Source organism: Cetorhinus maximus, chromosome 23 (assembly GCF_964194155.1).
Source record: "Cetorhinus maximus chromosome 23, sCetMax3.hap1.1, whole genome shotgun sequence".
NCBI classification, from domain to species: Eukaryota; Metazoa; Chordata; class Chondrichthyes; order Lamniformes; family Cetorhinidae; genus Cetorhinus; species Cetorhinus maximus.
In genome coordinates this window covers 22,847,677-22,865,112 of record NC_135901.1, presented here as the reverse complement: position 1 = coordinate 22,865,112, position 17,436 = coordinate 22,847,677, and the positions used below count along the sequence as shown (strand labels likewise).

General features: G+C 44.3%; 1 protein-coding gene and 1 gene segment (V, D, J or C); one reads left to right on the top strand and one right to left on the bottom strand.

Annotated features, from left to right (window-relative positions):
* Positions 1-17,436, bottom strand: part of LOC144697113 (uncharacterized) — a 425,270-nt gene that overhangs the window by 73,070 nt on the left and 334,764 nt on the right. The gene's annotated exons all lie outside the window — the stretch shown is intronic.
* Positions 2,471-5,445, top strand: LOC144697892 (immunoglobulin lambda variable 6-57-like). The segment is given in 2 exon segments: positions 2,471-2,495; positions 5,075-5,445. Coding segments are annotated over 2 exon segments (396 nt in total).

The following is a 17,436-nucleotide window of genomic DNA, read 5'->3' as shown; positions in this document are numbered from 1 at the left end:
ACATCAATTTTAACGTGCGCCGTCATAAAGGTAGATTTCCTTTGGAGATCTTTGAAGTCTAATCGGCTGAGTTGTTCACGGTGAAAGTTTCTTAGTAAGTGATGAGAGGCACCTTCCGTCTTCACTACACAGCTTATACATAGCACAGAATTACACTACTGACACAGAGAAATGGACACGGAGACACGTATACACAGCCATGGACATACAAAGAGATCTACTCAATCATAGATTCTAACATCGGTAAACACATACACACAGACAGATATACGCAGACAGGCAACACATAAAAATACACACAAACTGACAAACACAGACAGACAAACATACAAATAAACACCGTATTAGACACAGAAACAGATTAGCACAGCCAGAGATACCGACAAAACAGTCGAGAGTAACCTTTCTGCAATGGAATAGTCTGAGGCCGTGACACTGCGGCAATGCCTGTTAGATTTCCATTGCTATGAAATGGAGCACCTTAGCAACAAGAGCACCCGAAAATTGATGTTTCCTTAATGATGAACATCCTTTTCTAAACACGATTAGACTGGAACCCTTTTGTAAATAAGGTTTAAACTAAGGATTGACTTTTGCAGGCAAGAAACCTGAGATGTGCCCATGAAGTCGTCTGTGTGTGCGCGTGTGTGTGTCTATGTGTTTGTGTGTGAGTGAGAGAGACAGAGAGAGAGAGAGAGGCCAGTGAGGATAAGACAGAGTCCTCACACATTTTCGAGGCCTATGGCTCAGATATCAAAGACAATGTAAAACTGCACAAGAGACTGCTTGCCCGGGCCACAGGTAGTGATGTTTAACATTAGCAGCGCCAATGGCCACAGGCTGCTCATTGAAACCGGACTCTTGTCTGATGTAGCAAATGATGAGGACCCGCTGTGCTGAGAGAGGCGCCTCGGATTCTCGCCCTTCAGCACGAAGGCGCCAAATGGCAGGAGGCACCAGGTTAAGTGCAGGATCCCAGCGCTGAAATACTGCGGTTGGGGGTTTTCGCTCTTATGGTTCTTCCAACTTTGTTATTTTGTTGGTTTATTCATTTTTAATTTTCTTTCCATTTGCCCATTCCAAACATGATACAAGTTTCTTCTATTCATCGATCTATATTTCTATTCGCCTTTCTGTCCAGCAATGTATCCTGGTCTGTGTCATGATATCTCCATCTCACTCATCACTGTAAAATGTATCAATTCATCTTTCCCTTCCTCCTTTGCCTCAGGAGCAAAGCGTTCTTAGAAGGTATGCATATAGTTATCTATCGACCTCCCGTGTCTGGAAGAAAGCTTTATGAGCATAAATTGCATCTATTCAACTTCTGATGAGAGCTATTTCGTGCATCTTTATCGTCAGAACCAGAACACGGCTCCCACTTTCGTAATTCGGGCACATTTCGTAATTCGGAAAGGGCAAAATTGTAGGTCGCTTCTCGCTCATTCTAGAAACAGCCAAGGATATAGCTGCTTTCACGTTGAGTGGGCTGCAGATCGTTGACAGCACCGTGTCCTGCGGTGTGCTGAGGTTCGCAATGAGAAAGGCCTCTGATCAACTCGTACCGTCACCGTGTTCTGTCAGGTCAGTTGAAATGAGAGTCATTAAACCCGACCACCAGGTGGCGCATCAGGCCCCGCATTCCCACCGCCTGTTGCATTGTAGAAACCAATGCTGACAGGTAATTTCTTAATATTAACTCAGGAGAAATTGAGTTTGATCTCTTATTTATGCTCTTCGATGTGACGTTTGCTTACAGACCCATAATTGAGGAGGTTAGGTCAGTGTTAATGAACACTTCAGCTCCAGGGCATTGGGATGGGTTGCCCATGTGTTTTGCTCTCCACTGACATATTCAGCCCCTTGCCTTAACCGATTTCAACTATGCAGGTATCGGTAACTGCAGTATTATGCAACAATTCTCTAATTCCTATCGCGAGTCTGTTTGTCTCGGATTTGGCATGAATCTGAAAGTCACGCAGTTCTTCTGGAGACAGAATTGTTTGTGAATTCAGTTCGTTACGAAGATACGAATTAGGAGCAGGTGCAAGTCATTCAGCAGCTCGAACCCCCTCAGGCATTCAATAAGGTCATGGCTGATCTGATTATGGCCTCAGTGCCACTTCCCTGCCTAACCCATTTAACCTTCGACTCCCTTGTTAGCCAAGAAATTATCTACCTCTGTTTTAAAAATATTCAATGATCCTGCCTTCACCATTCTGGTCAACTCCATACTGAAATTTAAATCGATCGGCAGGAAGGCGTTATTTAAACTATGAGATGAAGAGGTGTTTTATTCAGAGGCGAAAATGTGGCCAATTTGATGGGCATTAGGATTTTGCGGGAGCCCATCCGGCGGCGATGTGAAGTCATGGTTACACAGTCTGTCCAAGCCAACCAGTGGGTCAGTTCAAAGTTAAATAAAACATCCCGCAATAAAACAATCCATAACATTAAAACACTGCCCGCAATGGACAGGACGTGCAGTAAGAATGGTAAGTTCATCCACTGCAGTTCAAATCATCGGCCATGTTTGTGTGACGTAAGGTCGGCCATGTTTATGTGACGTGCAGGCGGCCATGTTTGTGTGACGTGCTGCGGTTCTTTCTGTTACTTCGTCTAACCCGCCGTGTGTCCGCTGTTTATTTTCAGAGATGACCAATGGCGATGCTGTTTAAATCAGAACAAGGGCGGGCATCCGTAGAGTTCTCGAATGTTTGTACAGGAAATGAATGAGAAAGATACATCATAAGCCAATGGAGTTCCTCCAGCTGAAGTCACTGATCAGCCTGAGGAAAGCTAAAATTTCTCGACCATTTAAAATTAGGGCCAAAAGCAGATATTTCTCCCCCCAGTGATAGCACAGATCTGCGGATTTCTGGATGAAGATCTCAGCCAACGTCTGCCGTAAATACCCTGGGTGTGGTGCGGGCACTTCAGGATATATTTTTAAAGCAATCTCAAGATTGCAGAGTCATTTTCACTTCGTCCTGGCCCTCATGCTCTTTAGACTGTGAGTAGAAATGGAACTCATTGACAATGACAGTGATGACACGGGCCTTAACTGAATGTGATTATTTCCTGCTTCACATGTTACAGAGAGTGAGAGAGAGGTGGGACATAAAGAGATGGAGAAAGAAAGACAGTGAATTAAACAGACGGAGTGAGACCGAGATAAATGGAAGATCACTGAAATACATAGACGTAGAAAGAGATGGAGGGAGAAAGCGAGTTAAGAAAGTGAGAAAGAGCAGGACAGAGAGAGAAAGAAAGGCAGAGAGAGGGAGATATGGGAGAAAGAGAAAAATGGAAACAGAAAGACAAAGAGAGGCTAAACAGATGGATTGTGCCGAGGCACTGGCAGAGACAGAGAGGGAGAGAGAAAGAGACAGAGAGAGAGAGAGAGGGACGGGGGCGGGGGTGGGGGGAAAGAGAGAAAGAGACAGAGAGTGAGGGGGTGGGGAGGGGGGTGGGGGGAGAGGGAGAGAGACAGAGCGAGAGAGCCGTGGGGAGGGGGGTCGGGGTGGTGGTGGGGGGGTTGGTGGACAGAGAGACACAGAGAGAGAGAGAGAGAGGGGCGGGGAGGGGGAGGGAGAGAGAGAGAGAAAGAGGGAGCGGCAGGCAGAAAGTCTCATGCACATAGCTCGGCAAGGAAAAGGTTGGACGGGAAACGTTAGCAATTGGCTCACAACCAGCACCGGCTGGCGTACACCTGTTGTCAGTTCTGAGAAGCCAGCCAATCCGGACAAAGAGAAACTCCCCGCATTCTCACAATAAGCAGAACATTCCTCCTTATTTGAATTTACTCTTTAGTATCAAACCTGAAGAGTCAACATATTTAAAATATTTTGGTATTCTCGATCATTGTGTAAACCAGGCACCATGTGTTCGCCATGGTCCTTGCTGATAATAATCATCGTGCTGCCAGGTGTGTCTCTCAAAAATGTTTATTTTTTTGTTCTATTGGTTATATTTACTGGCAGAATTTTGGCACATTCTGTGTTTTTGTTACAGGAACTAATGGCCAAGATTCAGTGTCTCATGGTCCTGCCGAATAAATGGTTCAAGAAGGGCAGACCCTGATACTAAACTTCAGTTACTCTACATCCTATGGCATTCACGATATCTGCTGGTGTATCCAGTATTCCGGGGGTGCTCCGAGATATTTATTGAGGAAATACAGCACAGGGCCGACAGAGAAGTCTCCAGATTCCTCCCCAGACCGGCTTTCTGCTGATTTAGACAAAGACAGGGAAACGGTTCCCTTAACAGTGACCAATGTTCTTGTCTCTGACTCTGCCATGTATCACTGTCGGCTAATTCCCACACTGTTGCGGAGGCGCAGTCAGGCCATACAGAAACCGAGACCCGGAGTGCTAGCTGGTAATCGAACTGAAACTAAAGTAAAGTTTACTTTCGCCGAATGGCACATTCCTGTGTTGCAGACTGTACGTCATTCTGTGTAATATTCCTTCTAATAACTGTTATGCTCGATTCCCGTGGTCAGTAAGCAGGTCTTTTAATGCGAGTCCCCGGCATTGGTACAAGAGCAATATTTACTGCCACCATTACACGGGCAACACTGGGAAGATCTGCGTCTCGGTCCCCGTTGTGGGAAGAACAACGTCACTGATTCGCTGATTCCGCTCTAACTCGGTGGATTTGAGAACAAAGGGTCCTTGAGCTGATTGAATGAATTGGAGAACAAAAGACCGTGACCTGATTGGACGTCACTTGTTGACTCTTTCAGGAATAAACCAATCACTGGAGAGACCGGATATAAATGAACATCTTCCCAACTCTTGACTGAAACAATTACAGATTCAACCCCTTCTGTTAAAATCCGCCATCAGTTCGTTGCAAACATGTCGGTTGCTACTTATTATTCATTTCTCACAGCTGCAGCTCTGTTATCCTGTAAGTCCACAAGTTACCAACCTTCTTCTTGCAAGAATCATTAGCATTCATTTAATAGTGTTTTACTCTATTTACACTGTGATCTGTTACACTATGGCATTAGTTACAATAAAATGATAATTAAATCTGAATATTCTGTATGCCTAAATTCCTGCAGGTGTTAGTGGTTCAGACTCGATCTCACAGGAGCCGCTTACAGCGATGCAGTTTGAAGGAGATTCGGTGACCATTAATTACAGGTATTCGGCCACATCGGCTGCTTCATATTTCATTCAACTGTACCGTCAGGACCGGGATAAAGCCCCAATGTTCTTGATCTACATCTTTAAATACGGAAATGTTTTCAGAGCAGAGAACGTGGGGAATCGATTTTCTGCATCTCTGGACACTTCAAAAAATGGGGGTAATTTCACCATCCGTTATTTGCGGTTGTCTGACCGCGCGGTGTATTACTGCGGGCTGAGAGACCCAGTAACAGGAACCAGAGGGAACCCCGTACAAAAATACTGCCGCTATGTGACAGGGTGAAAGAGCAGCGGACTGTGGAGGGAGTTATGTGGAGTTCCAGTATGTAACAAAGGAGAGCGTTCGGACAATGTGTCCACACGGCAGCCCTCAACCGCTCTGAACAGGCAAGTCAGGTTTCAGGTTTCATTCACAATATGTTGAAGATTTGGCAGGAGAAATCCCATGCAGGTTTATTAGAAGACCTGACCCTTTGACCCATATTAAATTGGAAAAATTGCCTACTCACGATTCATATATTTTCAGACTGTGTTTGGGATGCCAGTGACGCGGAATGACAAGCGAAAACCTTCCCTCCGTTTGTCCCCAGGACAAGGCTAATCAAAGCTGATCACCATCAGCAAGGTCAGTCTGATTAATGACAGTGAGTGAAATAAACTCGACATCTTCATCTTCATTCAACAACATTATTTCTTTCTCTACATGTAAAATAAATATCGAACTGACTCACAGGTCAATTAAGGATCAAACTGTCTCTCAGGTCAATTAGAGATCAAGCTGTCCATATTTACCCGTCTTTCTCTCAGTTCAACAGGATGCGCCGTTAAAATGCCTCATTTCTCTGTGAGGAACAGATTGGGCTTACGGAAGTGACATCAGGCCAATCAGATCTAGCGATCTCAGCTCCTCCTCTCTAACGTTCATCAGAAAGTGACGTAATACCGCCTTATCCAATGCCCTCAGCCGTATATTGTTCAATATTCTGTCGGTTTCTGACACACTTTCTCTCCCGTGAATCCCGGAGCAGTAACAATGCGACTCCCCGTTCTCGCTGTGGTCTGGGTGACATCAATTCTCGGTAAGAAACTTCACACTTTAAAAAGGATTAATTTCTGCTGGATTAAATTTGAAAAATAGGGAATTCACGTTAAACAAGTATCGGACCTGGGTTAGAGCATACTTGAGTCATTATCAGCAGTTCTGGTCTCTTCCTTACAAGAAGGGACACACAACACGATGGAAAGGCGAGTTACAGTGATGATGCACGAGTTGGGAAATAATATCGATCAGAAAACAACTTAAAGGCTGGGGTTTCAGTCTCTACTAACGACAAGGCGAATGGGTAAGTTGATTGTTGTCGTTACAATGATGAAGAATTTGTATACCGTGGACGTGGAGAGGATGATTCCACTTGTGGAGGATCCCAAATCCATGTGACATAAATCAGAGCGTCACAAAAAAATCCAACAGGAAATTCATGAGAAACTTCTTTAGAAAGAGAGCAGCAGAATGTGATTCTCATTACCACAAGGAGTAGTTGAGGGGGGTAGCAAAAATGTATTTAAACGGAAACTAGATGACGGAGATTGGGTTGGAGGGATTTGATGAACGAGATGAAGAGGGAGAGAAGATTCTCGTGAGGATTGTAAATACTGACATAGGTCAGTGGGGCCCGAAACGCAGTTTTGTTCTCTTAATTCTATCTAAGTGTATGTCACACTGACTGTGAATTTTCACCGTCAGTCCAGTCCAGTTGAACGTTTAGTCGTTGATTCCCGCTGTCCTTAACCGTGTGTTTCAGATCTGAGCGATGGAGATTCTGTTACTCAGCGGCAATCCTCACTCACACAGGCAGAAGGAGAAGATGTCGCTTTAAACTGCACCTATACCGACGATTCTTATGACTTATTCTTGTACCGACAATACCCAGGCAGACAGCCCGAGTTTGCAGTCCAGAGGGACACGAGCGGCGGTTCTGAATTTAAGGCCGATTTCGCTCAGAGCCTGTTTTCTGATACAGCCAGACAAGTTGTACCAACTGACCATGTCGGGGCTGCGGCTGACTGACACCGTGGTCTATTACTGTGCACAGATCCTCACAGCGATGGGAACGAGTGAAAGCCTCGTATCATAACCGCGGCAGGCTTCTGGGTCACAGCTGCTGTTTGTCGAGGGCTGTTTATAACATCGATTCAGGCACTGACACGTGATTTCATTCCTGACCCGAGCACAATCCACATCAACACCATCTAAAATCACTCACATCGAATCCTGACTCACTCTGATTATTGCATTATTTGCGTGAAGACACAATTGGTTGCTGTTTATTTGGGGACGTATGGCAACCCGCCACTCACATTCAGAATACAAACGTTTGCAGGTGGCCTGGATCTAGTTAGATCCGTGGACCGCTGTTACACAATGAACGCGGGGAAAACGAAGATTTTTTTTTGGTCTGAAATATTAGTCTACAATGTAGAAAGAAGGACGTCAGGTGAGGGAGATCCCAGTAATTTTAAAACCTGATTAAACACTTTTCAATGTCAGAGTCACTTACACATATCAAAAGACTAAGACACAGTAATATTGGCAGGTTTTAGAGGTCATTTTCAGAAAAAGATGCGATGCTGAAGAACAATGTGTAATGGAGTATTACTTTATAAGGAGAGGCCTGATGTATTCTAGACACCGGGATAAATGGTCAGAAAATGGACTGAAAACAAAGGTCTGATTGTAAAAGTGTCAGAAGGTTTGCTATAATGAGCTGCAAACCATGGAAAGGGTAGTGCACAAAGACTAGGTAACAGTGTGGCACCCTCACACAAGAGGATGGTTTAATTCCTGGATGAGTTAATGGTTCACCATGTTTAGTTAATTCCACGTAACGAGACAATGGCATGGTATCATTTTCACAAGATGTTACGAAAACATACAGCATATAAGATAAAACACATATAATCTCAAAACTGTGAAAGATGCGAGCTTGAGACAGCAAAGAAGCATTAAGGATATTTTCAAGGGTGTAAATCACGACTCAGGTGAAAAAGGTGATGTTCGGTGATCCTTACAGGTTAAAAAAAGGGCTGAGCTGCTCAGTGCAGCTGAAGGTTTTCAACATTGACCATAAGACCATAAAACATAGGAGCAGTAGTAGGCCATTCGGCCCATAGATTCTGTTCTGCCCTTCAATGAGATCGTAGCTGATCTGATCATCCTCAACACCACTTTCCTGCCTTTCCCCATGGTCCTTGATTCCCTTCCTGATTAAAAATCTGTCTATCTCAGCCTTGGCTAGTTTTTCAGATCCACGTTGCTCCTGGTGGATACGAGTACAATCACTTATATCTTAATTTATTGCTACAATTGGCATGGGATGGGCAATAAATGTTGGTCCAGCCAGCGAAGCCCACATCCCGTGAATGAATTTAAAAACAGATTCTTGGCAATTTGACTTTTTAAACCGCGCTGTCTGTTGTTCTAAACGCAAACATTTCATTGCCACAACCGTTTTGGTGTAGTTTCCTTCTGAACATCTTTTAAAAAGAACTCATAAGCAATATTTCTCCTAATTTATGCAAATGTTGTAAGAGGAACTTTTGATTTTGTCCGCCAGGTGGCAGCAACGCACCCTACAGCCTGCAGCCGCTGTCGGTAGTATAAAGGTAACAAGTAGAGTCAAGCGTTAACTGCTAAGCTTCAGTTCCTGGATGTAACTACATCCATCAGCTGCTCTGGGACATGCATATCAGAAGCTCCATGCTATCAAATATTCGGCTGCTCGTAGAACCCACTCAGATTAAATTGCCGAGTTAACCTGTCTCCATCGCACTTGATGATCTGCAGGTAAGAAAATACAAATTTCTCTCACGTCAATCGAATTTAATGCTCATTCTGTCAATAACTTCACAATCAGGTTTGAGCTAATGTCGTGAGAAGTTGAAGACCATTCGCATCACAAAATCTACGTTTTACCAAGCTGTGTTTCATGTTTTAGGTTGTCTCAGCTATTGCTCCACGAGACCATGTCTCTAATTGTATTGCACGAGAGCCTTTGCCCTTGCGCTCCCCGATATATCGATATCCGAAATGCCTCCTAGTGCCAAAGAACAGCTGCCAAAAGAAGAAAAACATGAAAATAATCAAAAATACAATGAACACAATTTCATATAATTATATAAATATATAATTATGCTTTCGGATTAAACTGATCTATCTATCTATCTATCTATCTATCTATCTATCTATCTATCTATCTATCTATCTATCTATCTATCTATCTATCTATCTATCTATCTATCTATCTATCTATCTATCTATCTATCTATCTATCTATCTATCTATCTATCTATCTATCTATCTATCTATCTATCTATCTATCTATCTATCTGTTTGTCTGTCTGTCTGTCTGTCTGTCTGTCTGTCTGTCTGTCGATCTATGCACCCATCTATATACCTCCGCGTTTTTCTACCTTTCTCACTATATCTATGTTTCGAGGTATATGAGAGTCAGAGCTGTTTTTCTAACCGCCTCTTTACTTTTTGTGTTGAAGAACAAAACAGAAAATCTTACTTAATGTGTTTCGATAATCTGTATCTGTAGTAACAGCTATAGGACGTTGTAACTTCATCCAGATAGAATTTTAAACATAAGAAAGTAACATTTCTGAATGTCATCGGCATTTCAAAAGGTCCTGGTTTGGGGAAAGCTTAAAGGAGCAGCGGAGACACGGCAGCAAACAGGATAATGTACAGCCGGATCAGCCCTTTGTCTCGCTGTGTGCCCATCGCACAGTGATAGATTCCGGCCGCCTGGGCCGCGGTGCCACCTATCGAGGCGGTATTGGAATCCTTTGCTCGGTCAAAGGACAGTGTGTAGCATCCTTTGGTCACATTCCTCTGGTAAATGAAGCCAATAAATGCCGTGTTCCCCATCAGTGTTTGCCTGTACCAGGCTACGGAATAACCACTACCAACAGAGAGCCGGCAATCCAGTTCAACCCGTTGCTCTTCCCGGGACACCACCTGCTAACAGTGGGAGCTCTGATCCTCACACTGAACGGCTATGAATAAAGAAAAAATCACTCAAACCACGACAGGAGATCAGGAAATTTGTAAAACAACGTATCTGATCAGAGAAATAAACTCACACAATATCAACAACAACAGGGCTCCAACTGGAAACAGGTCTTTGCCAGAGTTTCTGTTCAGGACGATGAAGATGGACAAAAAGGCAGATCAATCAGGGTCTGATTTCCAGACTGGAACTTGCTGCCGAGTCCAGGACTCTCAATGGTGGCGAGGGGGAGGGGACGGGAGAGCATCACATTCTCCTCGTACGTTGAATGGTGGATAGTGATGGGTGACATTCTCACCAATTGGCTTATTATGGGATGTTGTCACTAGATGTCGTTAAGAGTCCCACTCAAGGATTGGCCATCTCAAAATAAAGGACTCTTGAACCGTCACTGGGAAGGAATTTCTCCCTCATTCTCTCGCTGTGAAGCAGAAGGTTTGATCTGTCATATTTCTAACTTAAATGGTCATCGCCGATTTAGAATCATAGAATTTAACAACAATATTTGCTTCTTCCTCATTCACTGTACAGGAACCCCTAAACACTTTTGCTCCTTTACCTTTAAATGCATATTTACTTCATATTTCCTTTCAGTATTCGTCCAATTTATATTCACCATCCTTATGGTCTCTGGTCAGTATGGTTTAATTGAATGGGACAAGCAGAAACGACATTTATTGATTGTCAAATATCAATGTGAAAACTCTACACTGACGGCCACAACGCCTGTGCTGGTTTCGGGTAACTGTGTGTTTGTGGAATTTGTCAAACTCTGCTTTCACTCCCTGAGTTACTTATAATCATTTCTATGTGTTTTACAGCGCTGAGGAACCTTATATCAAGGATTGATTGACTCATCAGAGAGGCAGAGACACAAAGAGACTGAGGAAGTCAGAGAGAGAAAGAGAACCAATCAAAGAAAGAGAACCAATCAGAGAAAGAGAACCAATCAGAGAAAGCCTCCAAATTGAGAATCTTAGGGACCTTCCTGAAACAACATACCAAAGCACAACACTCAACAAAAAGAGGGGAGAATCACTTGCGGAGTTATATTAGTTGATTTCAACTCGCATTTTTACTAAAAGCGACCTTCATAAATCTATTTGATCACTTTTATTTAATTTTTGGCTTTGGGTGCAGTTTCTGTGTCTTCCTGTATTATTGAACAACTCTTCCCCATTTCTTCTGCCAGTTCCCCGCAGTCTTTGACTGCGGCCTGTTCACAGGGTTTATTTGATCAGAGTGTGTTGCTGGGCCAGAGACAGGTTATATGCAATGAGCAGGGTTCACCAGGTAGTGACTGACACTAGGTAGGACAAACCCTAAGAACAAAGTTCCCCCAGTGACTACTGAGCTTCAGAATGTTCCCTTAATTCTGAAATGTTTCCTGTCACCATTAATAATCCCGAGTTTTCTGGCGATAATGAACAGGCCAGGATTACATCCCCCCACCCCCGTCTCTAAAAGTGCAGCCATCACCCTATCAGGACACTGACTGTAGTCCAGCTCGGGGTGTTTCCATTCCATGTCAGGCAGCTCACCATCGACGGATCTCACAGAAGCAGAGAGACAAGGAAGTGAAGTGAGAACATCCTGAGACATGACAGCAAATTGTTGAGGGTGGGGATTAGAACGGGCACTTTGAAACTTGATTCTGTGATGATCTGCTGATCGGATCGGATTCGGCAGTTTGTTTCTCTCGGCCGCTGTTGGAAACAGTTGGGTGACAGTTTGAACCGAGATGAATGTGGTTTCCTCTCGGTTTGTGTTTGAGCGGCTGACAGCGCCGCTGAACATTGTGACTGCACCTGCTCGAGATTCGATACAAATCCCAATCGACAGGAGCTCCTATCCACAGTCTAAAGGCAGTTTTTGCACAGGGGTGTGGCTGCTTTCCATCACTGTGAGTCTGAGAGCGCAGTAATACTTGGCGGCGTCAGTCAGCATCAGACCCGTGATGCTCAAACTGGTGAATTTCGTCGAGGTCTGGAGCTCTGCAGAGAAACGGCTTTTAGCAAAATCTGCTTTATCTTCAGTACCGCTTGTGTATTTCCACAATATAAACTCAGGCTGGGAGTCTGGGTGTTGCCGGTACCAGTCTAAATAATAATTGCGAATTGTAGTATCATAGGTACAGTTTAAAGTCACCGCTTCTCCTTCTGTCTTAACATCTAAGGACAGCGGCTGAGTGACAGAATCTCCATGAATCACATCTGAAAAAATATGTTCAAACAGAAAAAGATCAGATAGAAAACTGTTTAAAGTTCAATTTTAAGGCATGTTTTAAAAATGAGAGAAAAGATGAAATGTGTTTAATCCACAATCACCTGTCAGAAATGCTCCCCACACGACCCAGATGTTGAGGAGCCGCATTGTCGCTGTCCGCTCTGTAAAAGGGGGGTTGGATATTTGAAGACACCCGTTCTAAACTCCACCCTTAATAATCTGCTGTCATGTCTCTGGATGTTCTCACCTCACTTCCTTATGTCCCCGGTGGTGCTGTGAAACCGGTAGATGGTGAGCTAGCTGTCAGTGAATGGAAACGCCTTGAGCTGGGATTCCGTTACTGGCCTCACAAGGGGACAGTTTCCGTTTTACAGGAGAGACGGTGACAATTAAAGCAATGTCTGGATATTTGAACTGTCAAACACAGCAGTTTTCATAGATTTGTTTTTTTTCCGGGTCAGTTCGTTCACTATAATTCTTTTAGTCTTACTGTCAGGACACTAGGAACCCTGACTCCAGTGAGATTTCCCCGGTGAGCCACTTAACCAGTAATCTAGCTATGATTAAATATTTTGTGGGGTGATTTATGGATTTCTAATATTAGAACAACGATACCTGTTGTTACGGTGCAAATAATTAAACAGGCAAAATACTCTCCTAATGTAAACAGACATTTGCTCACTTCCCCCTTCAGTTTAGAACGATTAAATTCTACTTGGTTTGTTGTAGCCCTCGTTGTATCGTTACTCATTTATTTAATCAGCCATGACTCTCAAATTTTAGATTTGCTGTGAGAGAGAATGGCGGGAGAGCCGGGTTTGTGCTTTTCAGCAATTTGACACTCATCTGTTCAAATGTACGGGGTCTAAGCTCAGAGAGCAGGGTCACAGCCCCCAGGGGACGTGTAATTCGAGACCTCATTAACTAGAACTCAACGCCAGCCCCCAGGAAAGCCTTTCCATATAAATTTCACTCATAGTGGAAATAGGTATGGCGTCGAAATCGTTCCAGTCAAAGACTTCAGAAACGAGACCTCAGGGCGGGTTTTCCATTCACATTTTCACATTATTTCCCCATTAGCTGCACCTTCTACTCACTTACTCTGCCCTCTGCATAATAACAGCTCCCAAACCTCCTATATGCCAATTTTTTTGTGATGTTCATACCTTCTCCAACCTATTAAGACAAGTTGATTTCACTTCTTAAACTTCCATTTATTACAGTGTTTTTAGATCACTGCTTGTGCTGTGATCAGCAAAAAGGATGCTGTGATCCGCCGCCCTCTGCTGGATATTCTGCAAGTGTTCAGATATCAATGGACAGAGTTTGAAAGATTGATCAGACAGTCCCTGTTTGTGGGAAGCTGCTGTGTGGCAGTTCTCAATTCATTTTCCGAGTAGAAACAAAGGTTTTGTATCATTAAAATAAAGACTGGAAGAAGGAGTGTTCAACGATTCTGTGTGAACTTTGGAAACAGGCGGCAAAAAGAGACAGAGAGGGCAAATAAATTGAAAGAGGCACGGTCAGTTAAAGGTCTTTTGCAACCGCATAAAACCGATCACATTCGTACCCCTCTTCAGCCCTGACCAGGAGTGATTTTGGACTCCAAACGTTAACTCCGCATCTCTCTTCACAGATGCTGCCGGAGGTACTGAGTTTCCCCAGTAGTTTCTGGCTTCGTCAGTTAAAGCTCCATAGCTGCATTTCTGAGGTTTATCTTTAGTTCAGTTGCGAATTGAAACCATAAAGCAATATCGTTCTGCAAGTTCTTGTTGCGTTTTGTGTCTTATTGCACTTTTGGAAAAATACCTCGGACGCTCACACCGGAGGTTGAATTATTGCTTCCGTTTGCCATTGTGAGAACGCCCTCTGCTGAGCAGTAACGGGAAGTGTCGCTGTAGGTTTTTGTCCGACATCCGCTACATCTCTACAGCAGATTAGGATCAAGATGCAGAAATGCACCGCGGTCGGAGGTCCGAGCTTTACTAATCGTTAACTCGGTGATCTTAGCAATATTACTAAGCCTAGAACAGAATCGGTCCGCAAAGTAGAATTTCCAGTTTTCTATCCATCTACGGAGAGGGTGGACAGTGGAGGGTGCCTGGGATGTTGATTACATCACAGCACATAGGTCTTAGAATAGCTTGGTTTGAAGGTGCAGTTCAGGGGGATATTACTTCCCTCTTCAGCCGTCATTTCAGCAGCCGACTATTCTACTGTGTGTTGGTGGCTCAGTTCTGACATATTATTAATAGTCACGGTCTCATAATCAACAACATCATCATTAGCACATTAACAATAAAATGTCGATTACAGTGCTGAGGGGTAGAATAGAGTTTAACTGGGAAGGAAATACTTATTGAGAAGTGATATAATAATGAGGAGCGTTCCAGTATGTTTCCGCATGATGATCCTTCTCTCTGTAATTCTGAAGTCCGGGAAATCCTCTGCCAGAGCAGAAATACCGAGTCCCGCCCCACTGAAATGCTGACCCAAACAATGCCAAACTGAGAACAGTGGCAACAATCTGTCCAATAACACAGGGCAGGCAAGGCGGGTCAGAGGGACGGCAGCAAACGGGAAATGTGGGCGGGATTGGAGCAGGCAGTGTCGACACATATCGAATCCACCTGTAAGGATATGAATTCAACAAGAATGTCCCCTTCGAAAATCATATAATTCTGCCTGTTGATAAGAGTTGCGGTACTTTCACATTCATTCCATTTTGGGTGATGGCAGGGTGGACACTGGCGTACCAGGGTTAGTAAATTGCTCAATAACGAAGGAAATCTTCATTAGCAACCTCGGATAATACTGGGGCTGAATCTATGGGCAGCTCGGCTAGAATAGTCCTGAGCGATGGAGATTCTGTTACTCAGCGGGAACCCTCACTCACACAGACAGAGGGAGAAGATGTCACCTAACCTGCACATATACCGGCGCTGGTTATTATTTATTCTGATACCGTCAGTACCCCGAGATGCACGGACGGCATTGAGGAATATAAGGCGGATTTGGTTCAGAGCTGGTTTCCTGATACAGTCCAGCAGTCAGACAAGTCGTACCGATTGACCATTTCGGAGCTGCGACTGTCTGACACCGCGGTCTATTACTGTGCACAGAGTCTCGCAGTGATGGGAACGAGTGAAAACTTCGTACAATAACTGATGGAGCTTTCTGCGTCACAGCTGCTATCTGTGGAGTGCTGTTTATCACAGACACTGACACCTGAAACCATTCCTGCGGGCACAAAGAACAAGCACAATCCGCATAAACAGCATCTGAAATGGTTCCCTTTGAATGCTCTTCCTGATGATTGCATTAACGTTGTGGGGGCTGAATTGGTTGCTCGCTAGTTCCCGTTTCCCCAGAACAATCTCCAGCCCCTTTCCTGAAACCAGTTCTACCAGTTTACCGCTGCTTCAGGGACAGCACATAACAAGAGAACAAGGAATAATTGTTCTAAAACATTAGTCTGCAGCGTAAATAGAAGTACGCCAAGTGGAGAAGGTCGTGATAATTATATGAACCTCATTCAATGTTCCTAAATGTTAAAGACATTTGAACATATTAATACACATCATGTACAATTTAAGCCGCTCCTGAGTGTTTGCTGCCATCTGGCGGGAGAAATCAGAATTGTTCCCGCCATTGTTTCCTTCAGTTCAGAGAGCCGGTGTTTCGGAATTGTGCTCCGAAGACATTCGAAAGACTACACAGGCCCCGGGGGCAATAAACATAAGCACCATCCAATTACGTTCACGTTGAACACTGGCTCTCTCTCTCTGATGATTGCTTTAAGGGAGTGAGGGCAGAATTGGCTGCTCCTCATTCCCGTTAAAAAAACAAACTCTCATCCGCTTTCCTGGAACGAGCTCTGTCGGTTTCCCGCTCCTTCAGACAAAGTTATATTAATTTGTTTTATATACCAGTATGCAGGAGTCCGCTAGCTGGAGACGATCGTAATAATTATGAGCCTGTTTAAATATCCCGCAATGTTAAAGACGTTTGGACATCATTCAATGCTTCTATTCGTTTTCGATTCATGCGCGGGATGTGGCCGTCGCTGGCAGGGCCGGCATTTATTGCCCACCACTAATTGCCCTTGAGAAGGTGGTGGTGAGCTGCCTACTTGAACCGCTGCAGTTCATGTGGTGTAGACACACCCACAGTGCTGTTAGAAATGGAGTTCCAGGATTTTGACCCAGCGACAGTGAAGGAACGACGATATATTTCCAAGTCAGGATGGTGAGTGGTTTGGAGGGAACTTCCAGCTGTTGGTGTTCCCATCTAACTGCTGCCCTTTCCGTTCTAGGTGGCCCTGGTCGTGGCTTTGGGAGGTGCTGTCTAAGGGGCCTTCGTGAATCCCTACAGTGAATTTTGCTGCTACTGTGCGTCAGTGGTGGAGGGAGTGAATGTTTGTGGATGGGGTGCCAATCAAGCGGGCTGATTTGTCCCGAGCGGTGTCAAGCTTCTTGAGCGTTGTTGGAGCCGTACTTAGCCAGCCAAGTGGAAAGTATTCCATCACACTTCTAACTTGTGCCTTGTAGATGGTGCACAGACTTTGGGGAGTCAGGAGATGAGTCAATCGTCGCATGATTCCTAACCTCTGACCTGCTCTCATAGCTATATTATTTATATGGCTAGACAAGTTCAGTTTCTGGTCAACGGTAACACCTAGGATATTGATAGTGGGAGATTCAATGATGGTAATGCCATTGAACATCAAGGGCTGATGCTTGGCTTCTCTGTTGTTGTATATGGTCATTGCCTGGCACTTGTTGGTCGCGAATGTTACTTGCCACTTGTCAGCCCAAGCCTCAGTATTGCCCAAGTCTTGCTGCATTTGGACATGGACTGCTTCAGTATCTACAGAGTCACTAATGGTGCTGAACATTGCACAATCATCAGCGAACATCCCCACTTCTTACCTTATGGTAGAACGCGGGTCATTGTTGAAACAGGTTATTGCT